Source organism: Mizuhopecten yessoensis, unplaced genomic scaffold (genome assembly GCF_002113885.1).
Source record: "Mizuhopecten yessoensis strain PY_sf001 unplaced genomic scaffold, ASM211388v2 scaffold10265, whole genome shotgun sequence".
Taxonomy (NCBI): domain Eukaryota; kingdom Metazoa; phylum Mollusca; class Bivalvia; order Pectinida; family Pectinidae; genus Mizuhopecten; species Mizuhopecten yessoensis.
The window spans coordinates 70462-97363 of record NW_018408460.1 but is presented as its reverse complement, the minus strand read 5'-3'; the positions used below and the strand labels follow the sequence as shown (position 1 = coordinate 97363).

At 39.4% G+C, this 26902-nt stretch overlaps 1 protein-coding gene across 1 annotated transcript in view; it reads left to right on the top strand.

The window, feature by feature from the left end:
* The window catches only part of LOC110459884, a 101909-nt gene that overhangs the window by 45708 nt on the left and 29299 nt on the right, over positions 1 to 26902 (top strand). The window contains exon 2 of the mRNA XM_021512353.1: positions 26588 to 26817. Coding sequence (XP_021368028.1) covers positions 26638 to 26817 — 180 coding nt within the window. The 5' untranslated portion in view covers positions 26588 to 26637. The remainder of the gene's footprint in view (positions 1 to 26587; positions 26818 to 26902) is intronic.

Genomic DNA, 26902 nt, shown 5'->3' with positions numbered 1-26902 from the left:
GATAGTGTTGTATAGCGAGTAATAGTGTCCAAGCCCACAAAGAACTGTTTTCTGATAGTGTTGTATAGCCAGTAATAGTGCCCAAACCCACAAAGAACTGTTTTCTGATAGTGTTGTATAGCGAGTAATAGTGCCCAAACCCACAAAGAACTGTTTTCTGATAGTGTTGTATAGCGAGTAATAGTGTCCAAACCCACAAAGAACTGTTTTCTGATAGTGTTGTATAGCCAGTAATAGTGCCCAAACCCACAAAGAACTGTTTTCTGATAGTGTTGTATAGCGAGTAATAGTGCCCAAACCCACAAAGAACTGTTTTCTGATAGTGTTGTATAGCGAGTAATAGTGCCCAAACCCACAAAGAACTGTTTTCTGATAGTGTTGTATAGCGAGTAATAGTGCCCAAACCCACAAAGAACTGTTTTCTGATAGTGTTGTATAGCGAGTAATAGTGCCCAAACCCACAAAGAACTGTTTTCTGATAGTGTTGTATAGCGAGTAATAGTGCCCAAACCCACAAAGAACTGTTTTCTGATAGTGTTGTATAGCGAGTAATAGTGCCCAAACCCACAAAGAACTGTTTTCTGATAGTGTTGTATAGCGAGTAATAGTGCCCAAACCCACAAAGAACTGTTTTCTGATAGTGTTGTATAGCGAGTAATAGTGCCCAAACCCACAAAGAACTGTTTTCTGATAGTGTTGTATAGCGAGTAATAGTGCCCAAACCCACAAAGAACTGTTTTCTGATAGTGTTGTATAGCGAGTAATAGTGCCCAAACCCACACAGAACTGTTTTCTGATAGTGTTGTATAGCCAGTAACAGTGCCCAAACCCACACAGAACTGTTTTCTGATAGTGTTGTATAGCCAGTAACAGTGCCCAAACCCACACAGAACTGTTTTCTGATAGTGTTGTATAGCGAGTAATAGTGCCCAAACCCACAAAGAACTGGTTTCTGATAGTGTTGTATAGCGGGGAATAGTGTCGAAACCGACAAAGAACTGTTTTCTGATAGTGTTGTATAGCCAGTATAGTGTTGTATAGCGGGGTATAAATAATGTCTTAACCCACAAAGAACTGTTTTCTGATAGTGTTGTATAGCGGGGAATAGTGTCCAAACCGACAAAGAACTGTTTTCTGATAGTGTTGTATAGCCAGTAATAGTGCCAAAACCCCCTAAGAACTGTTTCCAAAGGAACGGATCATAACATAATTTGTACATATCATTTGATATTAATTGTAGATAGATACAAATTAACATAATTTTACATCATCGCTGGTTAATTGCACGAACACCCAACCAGGGTAAGAGTGACTGTTATAAATACCTGGCTGGTACACGTTTTTTCTCTCTCTCATTCGTTTGAAAGACATATCAGCCAAAGTATGGCCTGAGATTTGTCGTTGCAATAATTCCAAACACGGATTGTTCCCCAGTTCATCTCCACCGTAAAGTGTAGAAAACCATGTGTCATTCCGTAAGAAAGATAAAACAACTAATTTATGAATTAATGAGAATTATAAAATGGCATTTATAACAATAATAGACGTGTTTTGTATACAAAGGGGTTCATTTTCTTCATACAGTTTTTAGTAATCTTCAGAAAAAGGCTATGAAGAAAATGAACCGTTGAATTTTCGCCCTTGAAGAAGGCTATGAGGCCGAAGCCACGGAACATAGAGTGATAATTGCTTCATCTTTTGTAGCTTTCGCCATGGAAAACATTTGATGCATATTAAATTTTGAATTCATGTCTTATTATTTTTTCCATTCGACTTGGTATTAATCCGTTTGGTGTGATGCGCGACATGTTGTGTTTCACGTTTCTACAGGACACATACAGATCTGCCAATAGGGACATGCTATCAAAGAGTTTGATGTAAGAAATCACAACGGAACGCCTACTCCAAAATCACAGTGTTGTTGCCTGCGTCAACAAGATATGCTTTGTAGCCTTGGATTTGTAATCAAATTGACAATTCTGAAAAGGTTGTTGAAAAAATCCTTCCAAACCAAATTGAAATGGAATACTTGCCATTTGATACGGAGGAGAAATACTCAAGGTGAATTAATTAAGCGGACAGCTGGTTATCTCGACTTACATAATCAGGTCAACTGATCATGAGAAAGCCATTCTCGTCATCATCAAGGTTGAAACCAAAGTTGACATGTTTCAGTATTCAGATTCATCACTCTTAGACATAATCAAGGAGTTTTGATGATTAAAAAATAATTACGATTACCTTCTGAGTTTAAAAGTTTGATTTGTTGTGTCAGTAAGTTGAAGGAGCTTGCTACAACGGGTCCCGGACAAAACGAATCAAGGTAACGCTGAGTCAAAATACGGCGTCAAATCGGCACGAATCAAGGTAACGCTGAGTCAAAATAAGGCCTCAAATCGGCACAAAACGAGGTAACGCTGAGTCAAAATACGGCGTCAAATCGGCACAAAACAAGGTAACGCTGAGTCAAAATACGGCGTCAAATCGGCACGAATCAAGGTAACGCTGAGTCAAAATATGGCGTCAAATCGGCACAAAACAAGGTAACGCTGAGTAAAAATACGGCGTCAAATCGGCACAAAAGAAGGAGTGGAGACATTCCACAGCTTTACGTACGACCTTGTATAGCGTTATATAGACTTGAGAGAGGTACATCTGTGGCCAGTCGGTTCACAGTCTGTCTGGAGATAATACCTAAGATGATCCCCTAATTATCTCACAGATAGAAGGAAGGCAATATAACCGGACACTCGGCTTTACTACAACGGTTCACTGGAATATCAAATGTGTGATCATCAGGATTTTCTGTTTTTATGTCTTTATAATAAGTTTTATGTTTTATTAGTATGTTTTATCCACGTTCCCGACACGTGATGGGCGCAAGCATGTTGTATCAAATGAACAATATATCATACGCGTGGACGTTGGTGACGCCTCTTCGTCCTGTTTTTATAATATTACGACGACTTGGTTTTGTATAAAGACCCCCTGTAACACACACGCGTTAGTAATGTGATGACAATCACTTCACAGCCGTCTGAAAAAACAAGTCTAAATTCCGAAGTAAAGACAAGACGTACTGTACCTACCTCATCAGCTGTTCTACGAGAGAAGCCTGACACCTGCTGTACTGGAACATAAATAGAGACACTTGTACGGAGGTCAAACCAAAGAAATGACGTCGACAACCAGGGTTTTACAACAGTTAGAACGCTGTGGCGCGGTGTACTTTATCTCAAAAGTCAATAAGAATAGTAAAACATCTTAGAAAGAAGAAAGCAATACTTCATTAGTTAAAACATATTTCGCAATTATTGTGGAAGAAGCAAGAACATTTTTGCAAGAAACGAAATATTTTGGAAGCAACCCTAAGAGCACATTTATGATTCTATATACTGTGATAAGAAGGTGGGGGTCTGTTAGCTCCAAAAAAGGTAAGGACTAATCACATGTGACTACTGATGACGTCACTATATCCCTACATATATATAGCCAGCTGAGTTAAGTGGTAGGACTCGTATACATACCATTTTACCATTTATACAGATCCTAAGTGTGACAGAACACTATACACCAGCTGTCCTCCTTTCCTACCTTTTGTTACATATGTATACGGCTTTTATATCCCATTAGTTTAACTTCAACATTCTGTGCTCAAGTTGGTGATGTTTTATTTATTGAAACAAGTATGCCCGGTGATATATAGTTGTTGTTGGGTCAAACTTGTTGGTTAAACATCGAAGGATTGCCCTGGCCCCGTATTCATGGAATCGTTCTGATACTCAAGGATGGATTCTGTGCTCAAATCAGCGTTCTTGTAACTCACTCTTATTTCATGTCAAACGTTTAAAAAATCAAATGTAATCATCAAAAACATTATTTGGCCTTAAGTCTCTTCAAATGCTTCCCAAATCATTGACAAATTTTGTTTTTATTAATTTATAGTGGAAACAAGAAATTAGGAGTATGGGCCCTGATATTTTCGTCTTCCTGTTGACATGCGCACTGAAACTGTTTGCAGTTCTGATGCGCAATTGTGACCGATACAGTATCTTAATAAAAACAGTAGTTCAGACCTTATTATTACAGGTGTTTTTGTGATAAATGAAGAAATGTTGTCAAACAGGAAAGCGAAAAGAAGTTGTTTGACTTTGGTAAACGGCTTCGGATGCTTTCGATTTCTTGCCTTGTCGACTTCTTACGTTAGGTTTTCACGGGGGTAAGTTTTATTTTAATTATCGTTTGTTTTTTCGTTCAATCCTAAAAAAACAAACGTTAATTAAAATAAATCTTACCCCCGTGAAAACCTAACGTAAGAAAGGGCATCTAGAGTAGGGCATTTAGAATAAATGACAAAAACGCCATTTTAGAAAAATGGGACATTTTTGCTTTGTCGCAAAAGTGTAAAGGGCATTAAGCAGCCGCCATACTTGCTTTGTACTAAGTACATTCAATCCGACACCCTCCACCCGCTGTAACAATATCTCCGGCAGTGTAATGTTTGGTCTGTGTCTTCCACGGTAATACGATATTATCCCATCAAGATGAAAAAAATCAAGTTTAAACCGTTTTGTTTAATTCATTTTCTGAATGTTATCATGAATCTGCATTTGACACAATACATGAAACCGTTAGCAGAGAAGATATGAACTTAGAAAGGGCACATCACCTTCAGCTAGCAAACTAATTCAAGTTTCCTTCTGCTTGCAAACTAATTCAAGTAACGATGACTGGGATCAGGTAGTATACCGACGTGACTGGGACGTTATACACCTGGGTATTACTGTGCCATCACCATGTACCTATACTTATTACATTATTTTCTGTGTACTGTTACGTCATTGTCTTTGTAATTTATAGAGAGATAAACATAATTTATGTAGCGTTGTAGAGGGTTATTCATTTAATTTATTTACTTTGAATTCAACAAAAATGTTTACATCTCCCCTTATGTCCGCGAACTACTTACGCTAATAAAAGATTGACCCCCGGGATTTCAAGGAGAATGTAAGAAAGCGTGACCCCTGGGATTTCAAGGAGAATGTTAGAAAGTGTGACCTCTGGGATTTCAAGGAGAAGTAAGAGAGTGTGACCCCCGGGATTTAAGGGAAAGATAAGAGAGCGTGACCCCTGGGATTTCCAGGAAAAGTAAGAGAGCGTGCCCCGGGATTTCAACAAGGATACCTTAAGAGAGCGTGACCCCGGGATTTCAAGGAGAACGTAAAAGAACGTGACCCCCGGGATTTCAAGGAGAACGTAAAAGAACGTGACCCCCAGGATTTTAAGGAGATCTTGAGAGAGCGTGGCTTCTGTACACACAACCGTCGACTCGATACAGCAACAGTTCCTTAGGGGACATCAATACAAACTGGGATCCTTACAGCTATAAAGAAATCTATACAAAATTGACTCCCGATAAACGAATATTCGTCAAGGTTTCCAATCAGAGTCGACCAAGACTAACGTTAAACACGAATTACAACTCTCGCTTGATAAAAGGGTCGATTGATCATATGCTATCTCAACAGTACGTACAGCAACTGGAGAATAGCCTCACAACTTACCGTCAAATCTACCTCCATTGTTACTTACTTATATCACTATTTAATACTGCTATACAACACCGCTGTGTTCGCACTAATACTGCTTACATCTAATTATATTTGTGAACTGTGTAGCAAGGTGCACAAACTTAAATCACGCTGCACACTTTATAACAGACGTTTTGTTTATAGTAGTCGATGTAGAGTGGTTTTCAGCCTTCCAATATTTCACGTCTGCCTATAACCCGTGTCACGTGACTATTGACCGCGTCACCCCACATTCCGCTGGATCATATTGGACACTTTATGCGCGTATTAATACACTACCGTTAAAAGGCGGATCTACCGTTACCCATACAAATGTCACTTAATTATTCTCGTGACGTTCGCAGTATGAAGGAATAAAAGCCGTTATCTTCACTAAAACAAGTGACGTATAATGGTGTCGTATAATGGTGTCGTAATTTCAGATATTAAAAACGGTATCCAGTTTCTAACACTTAATGAAAATATGTTAATTTTCCGACGGTGATCTATCTGTTTTGTTTGAGACGAGGTAAATCGGGAGGAGGTACAGTTTAAATATTCCATTGCAATGGAGATATATGTATTTTGTTACCAAGCTATAAATATTTTACAACAAAATGGTATAATACAATTTATATTGACGTCTGTTTAGAAACACGACTCTGACGGGAAGCCTTTGATACTTTGCTGAACGTGCTACATAACAAGAGGAATCATAAACATCGTCTCTATGCTGTCGAAACGAGATACACATTTATGAAAACTGACCAGCTTATTTAGAAATAAACGTAAAGAACTATCTTATCGCTGTTAAAATTGGATAATTGTATCTGTACATGTGACAGGACAGAGTAGAGGTGGGGTAGTCCAACGTTCGATCATATAGGGGGTTAATGTGACCTCCCCTACATAATCGTTTTTTTTGCGTTCCTTTCTAAGGAGGACATCATCTCTCATTCCCGTGTATGTAAGAAATGTCCTTCTTACAACCCTTTTCATGAGCGTAACGTCACAATGGGACAACAACGACGTGACGTCACTAAATCAGACACATTATAATGGTGCGAAGCGGTAAAACGTTATATAGTCACATTTGCTAAATCTCGAGTCATGTTTCTTATAAAAGTTCTTGTTGAAGCTTAACTGTCACGTTACTGTTTCTTTTCAAGTCATCGTTTTTAGTGTTTCAAGTCATCGTTTTTAGTGTTTCAAGTCATCGTATTTAGTGTTTCAAGTCATCGCTTTTAGTGTTTCAAGTCATCGTTTTTAGTGTTTCAAGTCACACTATTGTTTGTTTACTCTAAAATCTCCTGTCCTTAAATGCGCCTATAAGGTGATGTACCTGCCGCGTCCGTTAGATTATTTGCAGACTTACACCCTACCCTACCTGTTACATGGTGCTGTAACTGTCACACGAGACGTAATTATCCCGCCTCCGATGTACCGCGACATCTGCCAGCTAGAGATGGATATTCGTCTTCTCCGCCGTGACACGCCACGGTGATAACGGCGCGATACCAGGCGCTAACAATCGAATATGCTAATGGCGTTTCTCACTTTGACAGTCGCGTGGACTACGGCACGTTCTCCCTAATTGTGTTGAACAAGGTTAACCTAACAACATGGTTGTGCTGCGTTTAATGTGGGAACGTGAGTGTACCCCAAAAGGCATATGTTAAGATAAATCAACTGATGTTTGTAGTCATCAATGCAAAAATGCTTGTTCCCTTTTCATAGATACCGATTGTTTTATCTATTTTTTTAAAATTGGCATTCTCGGTGCGTGGTTCTATAAATAGAACGCAAAAAAATGTAAAAACAAATACTGCGGAATACACGATTCATATAATTGAAAAATTACGCATATATAGAGACAATAGAGATTCGTATTACAGATCTTCGCCAGACTAGCATTAGTTTTGGAAAATAAGTTTCTGAAGATCACATGGCGTCACATGGCGTCACATGACACGTAGATTATGGCTGTTATCTTTTCGTCATTATTCCAAACCTAAATTTTTCCAATCAGCAGCTAATAAAGCCCAATTCACTCACTGACGTTCATGCACATGTATGTATCTCCAGGTTTTTTTAAGGATAGGTTCCTGTTTTGTTATGGGGTATAAACCTCAATGGGTCTTGAGGACAAATTTTATGAACTGCAAACTACGAAGCAGTTCATTTTGAATTTGTCTCAATACCCATTGAGGTTTATAACCTTTACAATGTTTAGTAGGTAAATAGTTCACAATGGACAAATTCATAAACTCCAAAGAATCACGGGGAAACAGTTTTTATCTTAATGAACAGATGCCATGAACGTTTAGCTGATCAGTCAAGATATAGCCGTAGGGAAGTGACTCCTCCCCTAACCCGAGCGCAGTCTTAATGTGATCTAATACGAAAAAATAAACCCTAGCTTCGTTTTTGAAAATATAAACTTTCGTTATTTCACAACAATTATGAAACAAATTATTTCAACTTATATTAAGCATTCTTGTAGACTTGGATGTTAGCGCGCGGTTATCAGGAAAAAAACCTGAGTACCCGGAGAAAACCTTCGCAATCGGACAGGTGACCCAATACATTTTCACGTCCGATCGGGGAATCGAACACCGGCCACCTTGATGAAAAGGAAGTGCACATGCGCTATCAACTGCGCCACACGACCCGTTTGAAGCCCCTCCCCTACCCGACTACACAAAAAAACTATGATAAACCCGGGAAACGTGAGAAGCCCTTCTCCCAACCGGATTTAAAGTAAACACCAGTGGATATTTGATCTCCCTCTGACCCGGCAACACTATGGAGACGTGTGACAGCCTTTTCCCTATCCCACAGACAAAAACACTGTGATGTTATACACTTATAACCTATGGAGACGTTATACAGCCCTCTCCCTATCCTACAGACAAAACACTGTGATGTTATAAACTTATAACCTATGGAGACGTTATACAGCCCTCTCCCTACCCCACAGACAAAACACTGTGATGTAATACACTTATAACCTATGGAGACGTTATACAGCCCTCTCCCTACCCAACAGACAAAACACTGTGATGTTATACACTTATAACCTATGGAGACGTTAAACAGCCCTCTTCCTACCCCACAGACAAAACACTGTGATGTTATACACTTATAACCTATGGAGACGTTATACAGCCCTCTCCCTACCCCACAGACAAAACACTGTGATGTTATACACTTATAACCTATGGAGACGTTATACAGCCCTCTCCCTACCCCACAGACAAAACACTGTGATGTTATACACTTATAACCTATGGAGACGTTATACAGCCCTCTCCCTACCCCACAGACAAAACACTGTGATGTTATACACTTATAACCTATGGAGACGTTATACAGCCCTCTCCCTACCCCACAGACAAAACACTGTGATGTTATACACTTATAACCTATGGAGACGTTATACAGCCCTCTCCCTACCCCACAGACAAAACACTGTGATGTTATACACTTATAACCTATGGAGACGTTATACAGCCCTCTCCCTACCCCACAGACAAAACACTGTGATGTTATACACTTATAACCTATGGAGACGTTATACAGCCCTCTCCCTACCCCACAGACAAAACACTGTGATGTTATACACTTATAACCTATGGAGACGTTATACAGCCCTCTCCCTACCCCACAGACAAAACACTGTGATGTTATACACTTATAACCTATGGAGACGTTATACAGCCCTCTCCCTACCCCACAGACAAAACACTGTGATGTTATACACTTATAACCTATGGAGACGTTATACAGCCCTCTCCCTACCCCACAGACAAAACACTGTGATGTTATACACTTATAACCTATGGAGACGTTATACAGCCCTCTCCCTACCCCACAGACAAAACACTGTGATGTTATACACTTATAACCTATGGAGACGTTATACAGCCCTCTCCCTACCCCACAGACAAAACACTGTGATGTTATACACTTATAACCTATGGAGACGTTATACAGCCCTCTCCCTACCCCACAGACAAAACACTGTGATGTTATACACTTATAACCTATGGAGACGTTATACAGCCCTCTCCCTACCCCACAGACAAAACACTGTGATGTTATACACTTATAACCTATGGAGACGTTATACAGCCCTCTCCCTACCCCACAGACAAAACACTGTGATGTTATACACTTATAACCTATGGAGACGTTATACAGCCCTCTCCCTACCCCACAGACAAAACACTGTGATGTTATACACTTATAACCTATGGAGACGTTATACAGCCCTCTCCCTACCCCACAGACAAAACACTGTGATGTTATACACTTATAACCTATGGAGACGTTATACAGCCCTCTCCCTACCCCACAGACAAAACACTGTGATGTTATACACTTATAACCTATGGAGACGTTATACAGCCCTCTCCCTACCCCACAGACAAAACACTGTGATGTTATACACTTATAACCTATGGAGACGTTATACAGCCCTCTCCCTACCCCACAGACAAAACACTGTGATGTTATACACTTATAACCTATGGAGACGTTATACAGCCCTCTCCCTACCCCACAGACAAAACACTGTGATGTTATACACTTATAACCTATGGAGACGTTATACAGCCCTCTCCCTACCCCACAGACAAAACACTGTGATGTTATACACTTATAACCTATGGAGACGTTATACAGCCCTCTCCCTACCCCACAGACAAAACACTGTGATGTTATACACTTATAACCTATGGAGACGTTATACAGCCCTCTCCCTACCCCACAGACAAAACACTGTGATGTTATACACTTATAACCTATGGAGACGTTATACAGCCCTCTCCCTACCCCACAGACAAAACACTGTGATGTTATACACTTATAACCTATGGAGACGTTATACAGCCCTCTCCCTACCCCACAGACAAAACACTGTGATGTTATACACTTATAACCTATGGAGACGTTATACAGCCCTCTCCCTACCCCACAGACAAAACACTGTGATGTTATACATTTATAACCTATGGAGACGTTATACAGCCCTCTCCCTACCCCACAGACAAAACACTGTGATGTTATACACTTATAACCTATGGAGACGTGCAGTACAGACTCCTCTCTACCCCACAGACAAAAACACTGTGATGTTATACACTTATAACCTATGGAGACGTTACACAGCCCTCTCCCTACCCCACAGACAAAACACTGTGGTGTTATACACTTATAACCTATGGAGACGTTATACAGCCTTATCTCATCCCACAGACAAAAACACTGTTTTACAGCCTTCTCTCATCCCACAAACAAAAACACTGTACTACACAAAGTAAACCCATGGGACGTGCGACACCCCTCTCCCAATTTGAACACAAAGACACCGATGTCATGTTCATCCCAAGTTCTCCTCCCCGACCACAGCCACTTGGTGTAGTTCATTCACTATAAGGAAATATTTGAAATCGACCGAGCATACACAATATTCTGTACTGGTAAAGAGACGGCGACGTCTTATTTCATCATCGAATCTTGTATGTATCGCTACGTATTATGTACTAAGTGTCCGTTACAGTTAATGAAGCGTGTCAGCACGTGCTGTGGGCCGTGACAACATGTGTAGTCTGTTGTACGTATGGATTATAACATTAGTGTGTACATTATTAGGACTAGATCGCATGGTAAGTTACATTTAGTAATCACGCTTTTAAGTTTAACGTTCAGCCCTAGTTGTCTATGTTGTGGTTACATAGCGACACATGACAATCAGGGACATTATATGCATTACAATTAGAAGTGTAAATATTGGCGGAGCCTAGCGTTCGTACGAGCCTCGATGTGGCACTGTTCACGAGTCACCTTTGGTTCCAGAACTAACGTGCCACTTTGGGTGCCTGATCACATTGTCTCGCGTTTACAACATGCCACTTTGGAATGATTATTATTGTTATTCTCTTTATTTCCTTATTTAAGAAGATTTTACAAACAGAATAATGTAGTTACAATGATAAATAAGATAATAGATGCAAAATCAAATAGATGGTAAGGCAAAATTAGTGCACAACATAATTAACTAACACAATACGAATAGGTTAATCAATTTGAGTACAGTTTACAAAAGAACACATAATTAATAATGTTAAGAATAAAAGTAGTATGCTTTCTTTTGGACATAGCTGTGTTTTGCATTAAATGATATATACAAAAGTATTCAATAATCATTTGAAGTATGCATTAAGCATGTTTGAAATATGATTGACTGATGCCAGACGAAATTCTGTTAACTCTGATGTATTCAGTTCATACGTTATATTGCCTCCAATCAGTAGGTGAAATAATATATGCTAAACATAAATTCACATGTATTAATGACTTGACACCATAACTGATCTCGTAAGTCTTCTATACAATCACATTGTAAAACTATGTGGGTATATATATCGTTAATTCAGTTTTTTTCTGAATGTCTTAGAGATACAATCAATTTCATTATACTATGTATGGCTTCTCTGTTTTTGCCTCCTTGGGAATCTTGTTATAACGTCCTGCTTTTGGACACTGATTGTAACATCGCGCTACTGGTCTCTCATTACAATGTCCCGTTTTGATCCTTCGTTCAAATGTCCTGCTTTGGGTCCCTGATCACAACGTCCAGCTTTGGGTCCCTGATAACAACGTCCTGCTTTGGGTCCCTGATCACAACGTCCAGCTTTAGGTCTCTGGTCACAACGTCCTGCTTTAGGTCCTGATCACAACGTCCTGCCTTTGGTCTCTGCGTACAATATCTCTCATTACAACACCCCGCTTTAGGTGCCTAATTATATCTTGCTGCTCGGGGTTCCTCGTTACAAAGAATTATACTCTGCATAATGTATTTTTTAACCATTTCTTAGCGAAGGATGGCCAAGCATCAACTTATATTTCAAATATTAAGTTTTATTTTATTTGCACCTGCCAATTTGTTACTTCGTTTCTCTGTAATTTCTACACATTGCGATTCGAACATTAAATTTACAAGTGAATACAGTGACATGTTTTTATTGAGTCGCACTTATCGTGTGTTAACATACGATCGTTGTCCCACGTTATATCAGGTCTATGTCTCTGCTATCTGTGACAGTGGACGCGCTCGACACTAACAACTCCATTACGGATAGTACACTATGTCTTTATACTTAAAAACTGTTACGTGTAAACTACTCGTTTGAAGTAGCGGATTAGGCGATGATACAGAACGTATATGACAAGTATAGACATTATCGCCAGAAGATGAGCCGGACGGATATATTTGATGATAACTCCAAAAGCATCTCAACAAGAGAGATTAATATACGTTGAAATAACTTCTTTCATAGTTGCTATGAAGACGAAAACCACAAATGTTTAACAACTTATCCGGTTACCCTTCACACCAAGATGTGTTCTCATGGATATATATTTACTCTTCATACAAAACAAAGACACCGTTATCCAGGGAGGTGACTTGATTATCTACTGGTAAGGGAGGTGACATGAGTATCTACTGGTAAGGGAGGTGACATGATTATCTACTGGTAAGGGAGGTGACATGATTATCTACTGGTAAGGTAGATGTCTGATGTTCAAAGCGGGGCACAGGAGATACATATCAACCCGATTGGCTTGTTAACTGTTAGCGTGGTTTGCAACTGGTCCATATGGTGTAAAGCTAGATTAACGTAACAATTATTTAAAGCTTTACTTTAAACTGGTGATTTTTTCAAAAACAGATTGGATTTCAAAACTGAAGTTATATATAAAAGTACTTAAATGATCATTATTATAACAACAAACACAAAAAAGACTTTCAAAAGTCACACTTTTAAAAAATCGTCGTAAAGGTTTTGAACAACCTGCAGATAAACTAAAAGCAGGCGACATGAAGCCATGCTACAGCCAAGCTTAGACAAGTAACACGTTACGCTAGCTTTTCAAATTCATTTCTTTTTCAAATATGAAGAGAGGTATTTGTGTATAAGGTATCTTGGTGTGATCGAATAATACCAAGGATATGTGTGATTGTATGCAGCTTCAATAGCTATCGGCATATCAATGGCACGAACCTTACGTGCACAGTCTATCACGCTGATGGAGCGGGTATACCCAAGTAAATAATACACGCGAGATGATGACACTTCCTTACCGTTTTGCCCCTTATAGGCGGTTTGTTGTTTTGTTTCGGTAACATAATCGTAAATACCTGTGACCTCTCAACAGCCTTCTGATCTGTTCAAAACGCATGTGCATGAATATAATATACTTTCGATATCCATTCATCTTCCAAAATTCCCTTTTTAAGTCCAAGAACTAGGAAGTATAGCTGACTAACAATTAAACATCGTGTGTTTTATCACGTGTTTGTGTATGAGCTGTGTAATTGATATGTAACTTTACACCTGACACCTGCTGACATGCTGGGTATAACGAGTGTAGGTAAGCAAAATCCGGGGTCTATATACTAATAAAAGTATCACCTCTTGAAATGTGAATATAAGTGTGTTATTTCAAGATATTGAAATTTGGTAATATGAGGATAATACGTAGGCATGTGCTCTAACCTAAGTTCTATTAATTTGCTTAAGTCTCGTCAAACGATCAAAAAGTCAAATCAGGACTTCCTGGTGTGGTCAGCCTTGCTGTATGAGAGTAACACGTAGGCCTTGATTTCCTGGTGTGGTCAGCTTCCTGTAGGAGGTGACACGCGGGCGTTGACTTTCTTGTGTGGTCAGCCTTGCTGTAGGAGGGTAACATGCAGGCCTTGTCTTCCTGGTGTGGTCAGCCTTGCTGTAGGAGGTAACACGCATGCCTTGACTTCCTGGTGTGGTCAGCCTTGCTGTACGAGGGTAACACGCGGGCCTTAAATTCCTGGTGTGGTCAGCCTTGCTGTAGGAGATGACATGCAGGCCTTGACTTCCTGGTGTGGTCAGCCTTGCTGTACGAGGGTAACACGCGGGCCTTAAATTCCTGCTGTGGTCAGCCTTGCTGTATGAGGTGACACGCAGGCCTTGGATTCCTGGTGTGGTCAGCCTTGCTGTATGGGAGTAACATACAGGCCTTGACTTCCTGGTGTGGTCAGCCTTGCTGTACGAGGATAACACGCGGGCCTTGACTTCCTGGTGTGGTCAGCCTTGCTGTACGAGGGTAACACGCATGCCTTGACTTCCTGGTGTGGTCAGCCTTGCTGTATGAGGGGACACGCGGGTCTTGACATCCTGGTGTGGTCAGCCTTGATGCATGGGGGTAACATACAGGCCTTGACTTCCTAGTGAGGTCAGCCTTGCTGTATGAGGTGACACGCCGGCCTTGACTGACCTCCTGGTGTGGTCAGCCTTGCTGTAGGAGGTGACATGCAGGCCCTGTCTTCCTGGTGTGGTCAGCCTTGCTGTATGAGGTGACACGCGGGCCTTGACTGACCTCCTGGTGTGGTCAGCCTTGCTGTATGAGGTGACACGCCGGCCTTGACTGACCTCCTGGTGTGGTCAGCCTTGCTGTATGAGGGTAACACGCAGGCCTTGTCTTCCTGGTGTGGTCAGCCTTGCTGTATGAGGGGACACACGGGTCTTGACTTCCTGGTGTGGTCAGCCTTGCTGTATGAGGTGACACGCCGGCCTTGACTGACCTGCTGGGGTGGTCAGCCTTGCTGTATGAGGGGACACACGGGTCATGACTTCCTAGTATGGTCAGCCTTGCTGTATGAGGGTAACACGCGGGTCTTGACTTCATGGTGTAGTCAGCCTTGATGTATGAGGGGACACGCGGGTCTTGACTTCATGGTGTGGTCAGCCTTGCTGTACGAGGGTAACACGCGGGCCTTGACTTCCTGGTAAGGTCAGCCTTGCTGTATGGGAGTAACATACAGGCCTTGACTTCCTGGTATGGTCAGCCTTGCTGTATGAGGTGACACGCAGGCCTTTAATTCCTGGTGTGGTCAGCCTTGCTGTACGAGGGTAACACGCGGGCCTTGACTTCAGGGTGTAGTCAGCCTTGCTGTATGAGGTGACACGCCGGCCTTGACATCCTGGTGTGGTCAGCTTTGCTGTATGAGGGTAACGCGCATGCCTTAAATTCCTGGTGTAGTCAGGTTTGCTGTAGGAAGGAAACACGCGGGCCTTGACTTCCTGGTGTAGTCAGCCTTGATGTATGAGGGGACACGCGGGTCTTGACTTCATGGTGAAGTCAGCCTTGCTGTAGGAAGGAAACACGCGGGCCTTGACTTCAGGGTGTAGTCAGCCTTGCTGTAGGAAGGAAACACGCGGGCCTTGACTTCATGGTGTAGTCAGCCTTGCTGTAGGAGATGGCATGCCGGCCTTGACCTCCTGGTGTGGTCAGCCTTGCTGTACGAGGGTAACACGCGGGTCTTTACTTCATGGCGTAGTCAGCCTTGCTGTAGGAAGGAAAAACGCGGGCCTTGACTTCCTTGTGTGGTCAGCCTTGCTGTATTAGGGGACACGCCGGCCTTGACATCCTGGTGTGGTCAGCTTTGCTGTATGAGGGTAACACCCGGGTCTTGACTTCATGGCGGAGTCAGCTCTGCTGTATGAGGGAACACGCGGGCCTTGACTTCAGGGTGTAGTCAGCCTTGCTGTATGAGGTGACACGGCGGCCTTGACATCCTGGTGTGGTCAGCTTTGCTGTATGAGGGTAACACGCGGGTCTTGACTTCATGGCGTAGTCAGCTCTGCTGTATGAGGTAACACGCGGGCCTTGACTTTCTGGTGTGGTCAGCTTCCTGTAGCAAGGTAACGTGCAGTCCTTGACTTCATGGTTTGGTCAGCCTTGCTGTATGAGGTGACACGCAGGCCTTGCTGTATGAGGTAACATGCATGCCTTGACGTCCTAGTATGGTCAGCCTTGCTGTATGAGGGTAACATGCAGTCCTTGACTTCATGGTTTGGTCAGCCTTGCTGTATCAGGTGACACGCAGGCCTTGCTGTATGAGGTAACACGCGGGCCTTGACTTTCTGGTGTGGTCAGCTTCCTGTAGCAAGGTAACATGCAGTCCTTGACTTCATGGTTTGGGCAGCCTTGCTGTATGAGGTGACACGCAGGCCTTGCTGAATGAGGTAACATGCAGGCCTTGACTTCCTGGTGTGGTCATCCTTGTTGTATGAGGTGTCAAGCATGCCTTGACTTCCTGGTGTGGTCAGCCTTGCTGTACGAGGGTGACACGCAGGCCTTTAATTCCTGGTGTGGTCAGCCTTGATGCATGAGGGTAACATGCAGTACTTGACTTCCTGGTGTAGTCAGCGTTGCAGTAGGAAGGAAACACGCGGGCCTGGTGTGGTCAGCTTTGCCGTATGAGGGTAACACGCATGCCTCACATTCCTGGTGTAGTCAGCGTTGCAGTAGGAAGGAATCACGCGGGCCTTGACTGTGGTCAGCCTTGTTGGAGGAGGGTAACACACAGGCGAGGGTAACACGCGGGTCTTGACTTCATGGTGTGGTCAGCCTTGCCGTATGAGGGGAACACGCATGCCTTAAATTCCTGGAGTAGTCAGCTTTGCAGTAGGAAGGAATCACGCGGGCCTTGACTTCCTGGTGTGGTCAGCCTTGCTGTAGGAAGGAAACACGCGGGCCTTGTCTTCCTGGTGTGGTCAGCCTTGCCGTATGAGGGTAACACGCATGCCTTAAATTCCTGGTGTAGTCAGCTTTGCAGTAGGAAGGAAACACGCGGGCCTTGACTTCCTGGTGTGGTCAGCCTTGCTGTATGAGGGTAACACGCGGGTCTTGACTTCCTGGTGTGGTCAGCCTTGCTGTATGAGGTGACACGCGGGCCTTGACGTCCTGGTGTGGTCAGCCATGCTGTATGAGGGTAACACGCAGGCCTTAAATTCCTGGTGTAGTCAGCTTTGCTGTAGGAGGGAAACACGCGAGCCTTGTGAAATGGATATACAGCTGTATATACCCATTACGCGACAAAAATAAGCGCGCGCAAAAGAACAGCCGAATTTGAATAATTATATTACTTGGTCACCTTTCTTATCAAAGGCTTATGAACACAGATGAAAATGTAGACACGAACAAGACTTTTGTTACGTTTTACTTGGTACATAGTGAAGAATAGATATAATCAATATACGGTTGTATATAATGGTGAAATAGGTAACTCGTGATTCGAAAATGATGGAAAAATAGTGGCCTTCCTTAACATTTTCTCACCTTTTTTTATATTCCACCATGATACACGCACGTACGTCAATGAGTTCTTAATTACACTTTCGCGTGAGTTATTTGCGTTAATTAAGCATCGATAGCATTTCAAGAACAGGGAAACAAATTAAATTTTGCTGCACAATAGAACACTTTCAGCTGGTTGAATTTAAATCAATTGAATATATATAAGACGTTTGGTGCTCGCGTAACATGAATTAATATATATTATATCATGATCCGCGGAATAATACATACAGTAAAGTTGTACTTAAATTCCTTGTACATAATGTTAATATATACAGTATATTGATCCCTGGTATAAATATATACAGTATATTGATCCCTGGTATAAATATATACAGTATAATGATCCCCGGTATAAATATATACAGTATATTGATCCCTGGTATAAATATATACAGTAAAATGATCCCCAGTATAAATAATTACAGTATATTGATCCCCGGTATAAATATATACAGTATAATGATCCCCGTTATAACAAATACAGTATAATGATCCCCGGTAAAAATATATACAGTATATTGATCCCCAGTATAAATAATTACAGTATATTGATTCCCGGTATAAATATATACAGTATAATGATTCCCAGTATAAATAAATACAGTATAATGATCCCCGGTATAAATATATACAGTATAATGATTCCCGGTATAAATATATACAGTATAATGATCCCCGGTACAAATATATACAGTATAATGATCCCCGGTATAAATATATACAGTATAATGATCCCCAGTATAAATAAATACAGTTTAATGATCCCCGGTATAAATATATACAGTATAATGATCCCCGGTATAAATATATACAGTATATTGATCCCCGGTATAAATATATACAGTATAATGATCCCCAGTATAAATATATACAGTATAATGATCCCCAGTATAAAAAAATACAGTTTAATGATTCCTAGTATAAATATATACAGTATAATGATCCCCGTTATAACATATAGAGTATAATGATCCCCGGTAAAAATATATACAGTATAATGATCCCCGGTATAAATATATACAGTATAATGATCCCCGGTATAAATATATACAGTATAATGATCCCCGGTATAAATATATACAGTATAATGATCCCCGGTATAAATATATACAGTATAATGATCCCCGGTATAAATATATACAGTATAATGATCCCCGGTATAAATATATACAGTATAATGATCCCCGGTATAAATATATACAGTATAATGATCCCCGGTATAAATATATACAGTATAATGATCCCCGGTATAAATATATACAGTATAATGATCCCCGGTATAAATATATACAGTATAATGATCCCCGGTATAAATATATACAGTATAATGATCCCCGGTATAAATATATACAGTATAATGATCCCCGGTATAAATATATACAGTATAATGATCCCCGGTATAAATATATACAGTATAATGATCCCCGGTATAAATATATACAGTATAATGATCCCCGGTATAAATATATACAGTATAATGATCCCCGGTATAAATATATACAGTATAATGATCCCCGGTATAAATATATACAGTATAATGATCCCCGGTATAAATATATACAGTATAATGATCCCCGGTATAAATATATACAGTATAATGATCCCCGGTATAAATATATACAGTATAATGATCCCCGGTATAAATATATACAGTATAATGATCCCCGGTATAAATATATACAGTATAATGATCCCCGGTATAAATATATACAGTATAATGATCCCCGGTATAAATATATACAGTATAATGATCCCCGGTATAAATATATACAGTATAATGATCCCCGGTATAAATATATACAGTATAATGATCCCCGGTATAAATATATACAGTATAATGATCCCCGGTATAAATATATACAGTATAATGATCCCCGGTATAAATATATACAGTATAATGATCCCCGGTATAAATATATACAGTATAATGATCCCCGGTATAAATATATACAGTATAATGATCCCCGGTATAAATATATACAGTATAATGATCCCCGGTATAAATATATACAGTATAATGATCCCCGGTATAAATATATACAGTATAATGATCCCCGGTATAAATATATACAGTATAATGATCCCCGGTATAAATATATACAGTATAATGATCCCCGGTATAAATATATACAGTATAATGATCCCCGGTATAAATATATACAGTATAATGATCCCCGGTATAAATATATACAGTATAATGATCCCCGGTATAAATATATACAGTATAATGATCCCCGGTATAAATATATACAGTATAATGATCCCCGGTATAAATATATACAGTATATTGATCCCCGGTATAAATATATACAGTATAATGATCCCCGGTATAAATATATACAGTATATTGATCCCCGGTATAAATATATACAGTATAATGATCCCCGGTATAAATATATACAGTATAATGATCCCCGGTATAAATATATACAGTATAATGATCCCCGGTATAAATATATACAGTATAATGATCCCCGGTATAAATATATACAGTATAATGATCCCCGGTATAAATATATACAGTATAATGATCCCCGGTATAAATATATACAGTATAATGATCCCCGGTATAAATATATACAGTATAATGATCCCCGGTATAAATATATACAGTTAATGATCCCCGGTATAAATATATACAATATAATGATCCCCGGTATAAATATATACAGTATAATGATCCCCGGTATAAATATATACAGTATATTAATCCCCGGTATAAATATGTACAGTATAATGATCCCCGGTATAAATATATACAGTACATTGATCCCCGGTATAAATAAATACAGTTTAATGATTCCTAGTATAAATATATACAGTATAATGATCCCCGTTATAACATATACAGTATAATGATCCCCGGTTAAAATATATACAGCATAATGATCCCCGGTATAATATATACAGTATCTTGATCCCCGGTATAAATATATACAGTACATTGATCCCCGGTATAAATAAATACAGCATAATGATCCCCGGTATAAATATATACAGTATTTTGATTCCCGGTATAAATATATACAGTATATTGATCCCCGGTTTAAATATATACAGTATAATGATCCCCGTTATATTATATACAGTATTATGATCCCCGGTATAAATATATACAGGATAATGATCCCCGGTATAAATATATACAGTATAATGATCCCTGGTATAAATATATACAGCATAATGATCCCCGGTATAAATATATACAGTATAATGATCCCCGGTATAAATATATACAGTATATTGATCCCCGGTATAACTATATACAGTATATTGATCCCCGGTATAAATATATACAGTATAATGATCCGTGGTATAAATACATACAGTAAAAATGTACTAATTTCCTGTATATTGTAATCCCCTATAATAATATATACTGCATAATGATCCCCGGTATAAATATATTCGGTATATTGATCCCCGGTATAAATATATACAGTATAAATCTCCCCAGTATAAATATATGCAGTATAATGATCCCCGGTATAAATATATACAGTATATTGATCCCCGGTATAAATCTATACAGTACATTAATCCCCGGTATAAATGTATACAGTATAATGATCCCCGGTATAAATATATACAGTATATTGATCCCCGGTATAAATTTATACTGCATAGTTGTACAAATTCCTGTTTATTATGATCCCCGGTATAAATGTATACAGTATATTGATCCCCGGTATAAATGTATACAGTATAATGATTCCTGGTATAAATATATATAGTAAAGTTGTACTAGTTTCCTGTATATGATGATCCCCGGTATAAATATATACAGTATTATGATCCCTGGTATAAATATATACTGTATAGTTGTACAAATTCCAAATATATAGCAAACGTTTTCCTAGGGATCCGAATTAATATATAAACTTTATTTATTTTGCAATAATTATGAAACAAGTTATTTCAACCTATATTAATCACTCTTGTTGGCCGGATGTTAGAGCGCGGGGATTACCCGGAAAACCCCCACGTGGTCGGGTAGGGTAGGTCACCCGATACCTTTTCACGTCTGATCGGGGAATAGAACCCCGGCCGCCTTGGTGAAAGGCAAGTGCGCTACCCAATGCACCACCCTTATCCGAAGTTTTACATAATTTAGGATATCAATTTGTTTCAACTTCGGCGACAAGAAATAAGACGTTTTGTCAGGCAAGGAGTAATTGTATCATCCAATGGATGCTGTTGACATAAATCGGTTAGAGATGGGTTGTTGGATAATCAGAGGTGTGCCCTAAACAGTGTGTGTGTCGGCAAGTGATTTATGGCGGTGTAATAGCTCATAATACACATGAAAAGCTTAAGTTGATAAAATCAACAAAGAAAAAGTTAATTGGAGTACCCTTCGAATGAGACAGCAATTTTCCTTTAATGAATTGTAACAAGTTTTGGCATCGCTTTTCAAATTTAATAAGTATCTTGAAAACAACTCAGTCAAATTTTGCTAAGTATATGTCAGCAGACTGTATTCCTAATGTTAAATTTACTTATATTTTAAAACATTTCCCGATTTGTTTTTATTCAACCACGATATACAATTATATGCTTTACTTATATCTATTCTAACACGTGAAAGTGTAATTGAGTGTATTAAGGTTAAGCAACGTGACCTGCATTCAGTTGATGACATGTGTTCGGGACGCTGCAGCAAGTGGCTTTGTTTTACAAATGGATGCGGAAACTTATAGTAAGATATGCACATGCTCGCGTATCTCCTCGCTCGAAACATAGACAAGTCCCTCATTGCTCAATCGTTTTCAGTTGCAAAACACAGGGACCAATATTGTTTGGTGGTCGGTCGTTAAGATTACGATGTGACTAAGATTGTTTGTTGGTTGGTTGTTAAGATTACGATGTGACTAAGATTGTTTGTTGACGGGTCGTTAAGATTACGATGTGACTAAGATTGCTTGTTGGTTGGTCGTTAAGATTACGATGTGAATAAGATTGTTTGTTGGTGGGTCGTTAATATTAAGATGTGACTAATATTGTTTGTTGGTTGGTCGTGAAGATTACAATGTGACTAAGATTGTTTGTTGACGGGTCGTTAAAATTACGATGTGACTAATATTGTTTGTTGGTTGGTCGTGAAGATTACGATGTGACTAAGATTGTTTGTTGGTGGGTCGTTAACTATTGGTGGGTCGTTAAGCTGTTTCACGACTAGATAACATTGTACAATGCATCTTTCCGCAATATCCTCTGTATAAGATAAATACGTCACCAGTCTTTCCTCGTACGTATAAGACAAGGTTAAGGTGGTTTATCTATAGTTTGCTCCATTGAGTTAAATTATGTAGGTGCATTTACTCCGGTGTCGTTGGCGTTATATATGCTGCTTGTGTCGTGATATTTGTTACAATTGTTCATATGTTAAGATTTCTAGGATATTTCCAGGCGCGTAGCTGCACATACACTTGTACACTGGGGAATCCTCAAAATAAAAACTCGGCGTGTTGCACCCCTTTGTCCCTCTACCAAGACCTGCCCTGGACCCGCTCCTAAATTAATCCACTCCGAACAACGGCTAGCTTCGCCCCTCATTTCTCTTCCTAATATGTATATATATCCGTAGATTTGACATATGCACACCGTGTATCTTTCCCTGTACATGATACATCTGACCAGGTACTCGCTGAACTTAGTGAACTGTCACAGACATATATATAGATACGTTTGCGATAGTACAGTCGGGGCCGTAAGGGATGACCGACACGGACCTGTACGGGTACTGCATGCTGGGTACGGAGACACACCTAGACACCTATATTATATACCAAGTGGCCATATATATACATGGATAGGCATCTTGCATATATAACTGTCAATGTTGACTTGTACCAGGAACTTGGGACCAATTCAATATATATACACTCAAGATAATTATGTTATCTATTTGGCTCGTGAAAGATTTTACCTCAAAATAATGTTATCAATGCATGTGTGAGAGTATAGTAAGAGCATATCTGTATAATCTCGAGTCGGGAGCTTTGCGGGGTGACGTTTATACATGGGGATACCGTTTTACCATTAATGCATAAGCATTCCATGCCCGTTCACACAAAAGTGGCCGAGAGCTTAGCCAATCGGGGCCAACCGTGGGCTCTCCTTACGCTTCTTTTGAACGTGTAGCCAACAAAAAGCGGGACAAAGTCTTATTAGAACGAAGTGGGGACGCCATTATCGTACAAGCAGCGCGATAGCATCGTGTTGAGATCTCTGTGGTCGATATAAAAAAGCAGCAAAGTCGGCAACTATTTCGAGCCGTTTTGATTACGCTTTTACCATAGTCTCATAACGCTCTAGGCGATTCTACGAAGTAATAGAAGCGAAATATGTTCAGCACCAGCGTAGCGACATCGTCATACAGTCTTCTATGTCTTCGTAACAACGTAGTATGGTCATGTACGTCTTAGCGGCAACGTAGTAGAAACGACCGCTTGGTCGGCATTGGTCTAGCTGTAATCGTAGTGGCAGCGCGTCAGCAGCGCTTTTGACGTAGAAACATCGCAGTACAGTCGTGATGTAGTCTTTAATTCCCCATATTGCTGGATTTTGACGGTGATAATGCCCCGATTTGATAAAAAAAAAAAAATCCAGATCGGGGAGGATCGGGGTGATTGGCATGGTCGCAGAGCTGTGAAGGGGTTTAACCGGTTTTTAGTTTGTGTCTAAAGAGCCTGTTTTTCGATTATTAATTTTTTATTTTGAGAGCCTGTTCCCCGAATTATAGTTTTGGTCTAGGGAGCCTGTTCTGATGCGATTTCTTTTGTAATGTATCATTAACATACGGTTGAAGCATTTATAGGATGTATAAGCAACATGCTCAAATATTTTTTTCGTTTTTAAGGCCCACAAAACAACTTTGTTGGAATGGGTTAAAGTTTTGGAGCTTGTTTTGTTGTGCAGTGTTTGGTCGCCGCAAGCAATAAGCTGTTGCTAATAACAAGTTTGAAGCATTAATATAGAGTGCAAGCAATGAGCTGAAGCATTATCTATATTCTAGGGGCAAAAAGGCTTTTCGTAAAATCCAACTTGGTGTGGAACATGTAATAAAGCCGTGCAACTTTCAAAGATTTCATTTGTTGTACTGGTTTCAAAGAATCTTTTATTGTAATGATGTATTTAAATATTCGGATATAGGTCGTAATAGACAGGTGTTTTTATACAACGTTGTTATATATAGACATATGTTCTTTATACACAAATGGTCTGTATAGACCAATATTTACATACACATATGCTCTGTATAGACTAGTGTTGTATACACACATGTTCTATATGGACCAATGTCTTTATATACAGATGTTCTGTATGGACCAATGTCTTTATATACAGATGTTCTATATGGACCAATGTCTTTATATACAGATGTTCTATATGGACCAATGTCTTTATACACAGATGTTCTATATGGACCAAAGTCTTTATATACAGATGTTCTGTATGGACCAATGTCTTTATATACAGATGTTCTATGTGTACCAATGTCTTTATATACAGATGTTCCATACAGACAAGTGTCTTTATATACAGATGTTCTATATGGACCAATGTCTTTATACACAGATGTTCAATATAAACCAATGTCTTTATATACAGATGTTCTATATGGACCAATCTCTTTATATACATATGTTCTGTATGGACCAATGTCTTTATATACAGATGATCTATATGGACCAATGTCTTTATATACAGGTGTTCTATATGGACCAATGTCTTTATAGACAGATGTTCCATACAGACAAGTGTCTTTATATACAGATGTCTATATGGACCAATGTCTTTATACACAGATGTTCAATATAAACCAATGTCTTTATATACAGATGTTCTATGTGTACCAATGTCTTTATATACAGATGTTCTATGTGTACCAATGTCTTTATATACAGATGTTCTATGTGTACCAATGTCTTTATATACAGATGTTCCATACAGACAACTGTCTTTATATACAGATGTTATATATGGACCAATATCTTTATATACAGATGTTCTATATGGACCAATCTCTTTATATACATATGTTCTGTATTGACCAATGTCTTTATATACAGATGTTCTATGTGTACCAATGTCTTTATATACAGATGTTCTATTTGTACCAATGTCTTTATATACAGATTTTCCATACAGACAAGTGTCTTTATATACAGATGTTATATATTGACCAATATCTTTATATACAGATGTTCTATATGGACCAATCTCTTTATATACATATGTTCTGTATTGACCAATGTCTTTATATACAGATGTTCTATACGGACCAATGTCTTTATACACAGATGTTCAATATGGACCAATGTCTTTATATACAGATGTTCTATGTGTACCAATGTCTTTATATACAGATGTTCTATTTGTACCAATGTCTTTATATACAGATTTTCCATACAGACAAGTGTCTTTATATACAGATGTTATATATGGACCAATGTCTTTATATACAGATGTTCTATGTGTACCAATGTCTTTATATACAGATGTTCTATGTGTACCAATGTCTTTATATACAGATGTTCCATACAGACAACTGTCTTTATATACAGATGTTATATATGGACCAATATCTTTATATACAGATGTTCTATATGGACCAATCTCTTTATGTACATATGTTCTGTATTGACCAATGTCTTTATATACAGATGTTCTATATTGACCAATATCTTGATATACATATGTTCTGTATGGACCAATGTCTTTATATACAGATGTTCCATACAGACAAGTGTCTCAACAGGCAGGTGGTCTTCATGAACATTTCACCTGTGAGTCAGGTTTCAACGTTTATTGTTGTTTTGTTTCAGAATAATGGTTTCACTTACACAACTCGGCCGTATTAAACAGTGATTACAACATGCAGTCTACAAACGTGAGAGCGTCACCGCCAGATGTAAGCTCGACTCAACTTCCGTATGCGCATTCCCATCAACCTCTCCTTGCCTTTGCCGGAAATGACGTCAGAAGTTATATGAGTATTACAGACCGTGATGACGACTCAGTTTTCGTGGAAGCCGCACATTCTTTTATCTACTCTGTACGTATTCTCTATCACGGTTTATATCTCAATGTTACAGTGTAAATACGTACCCAACATCACAACTCACAGTGTTATACTGAGT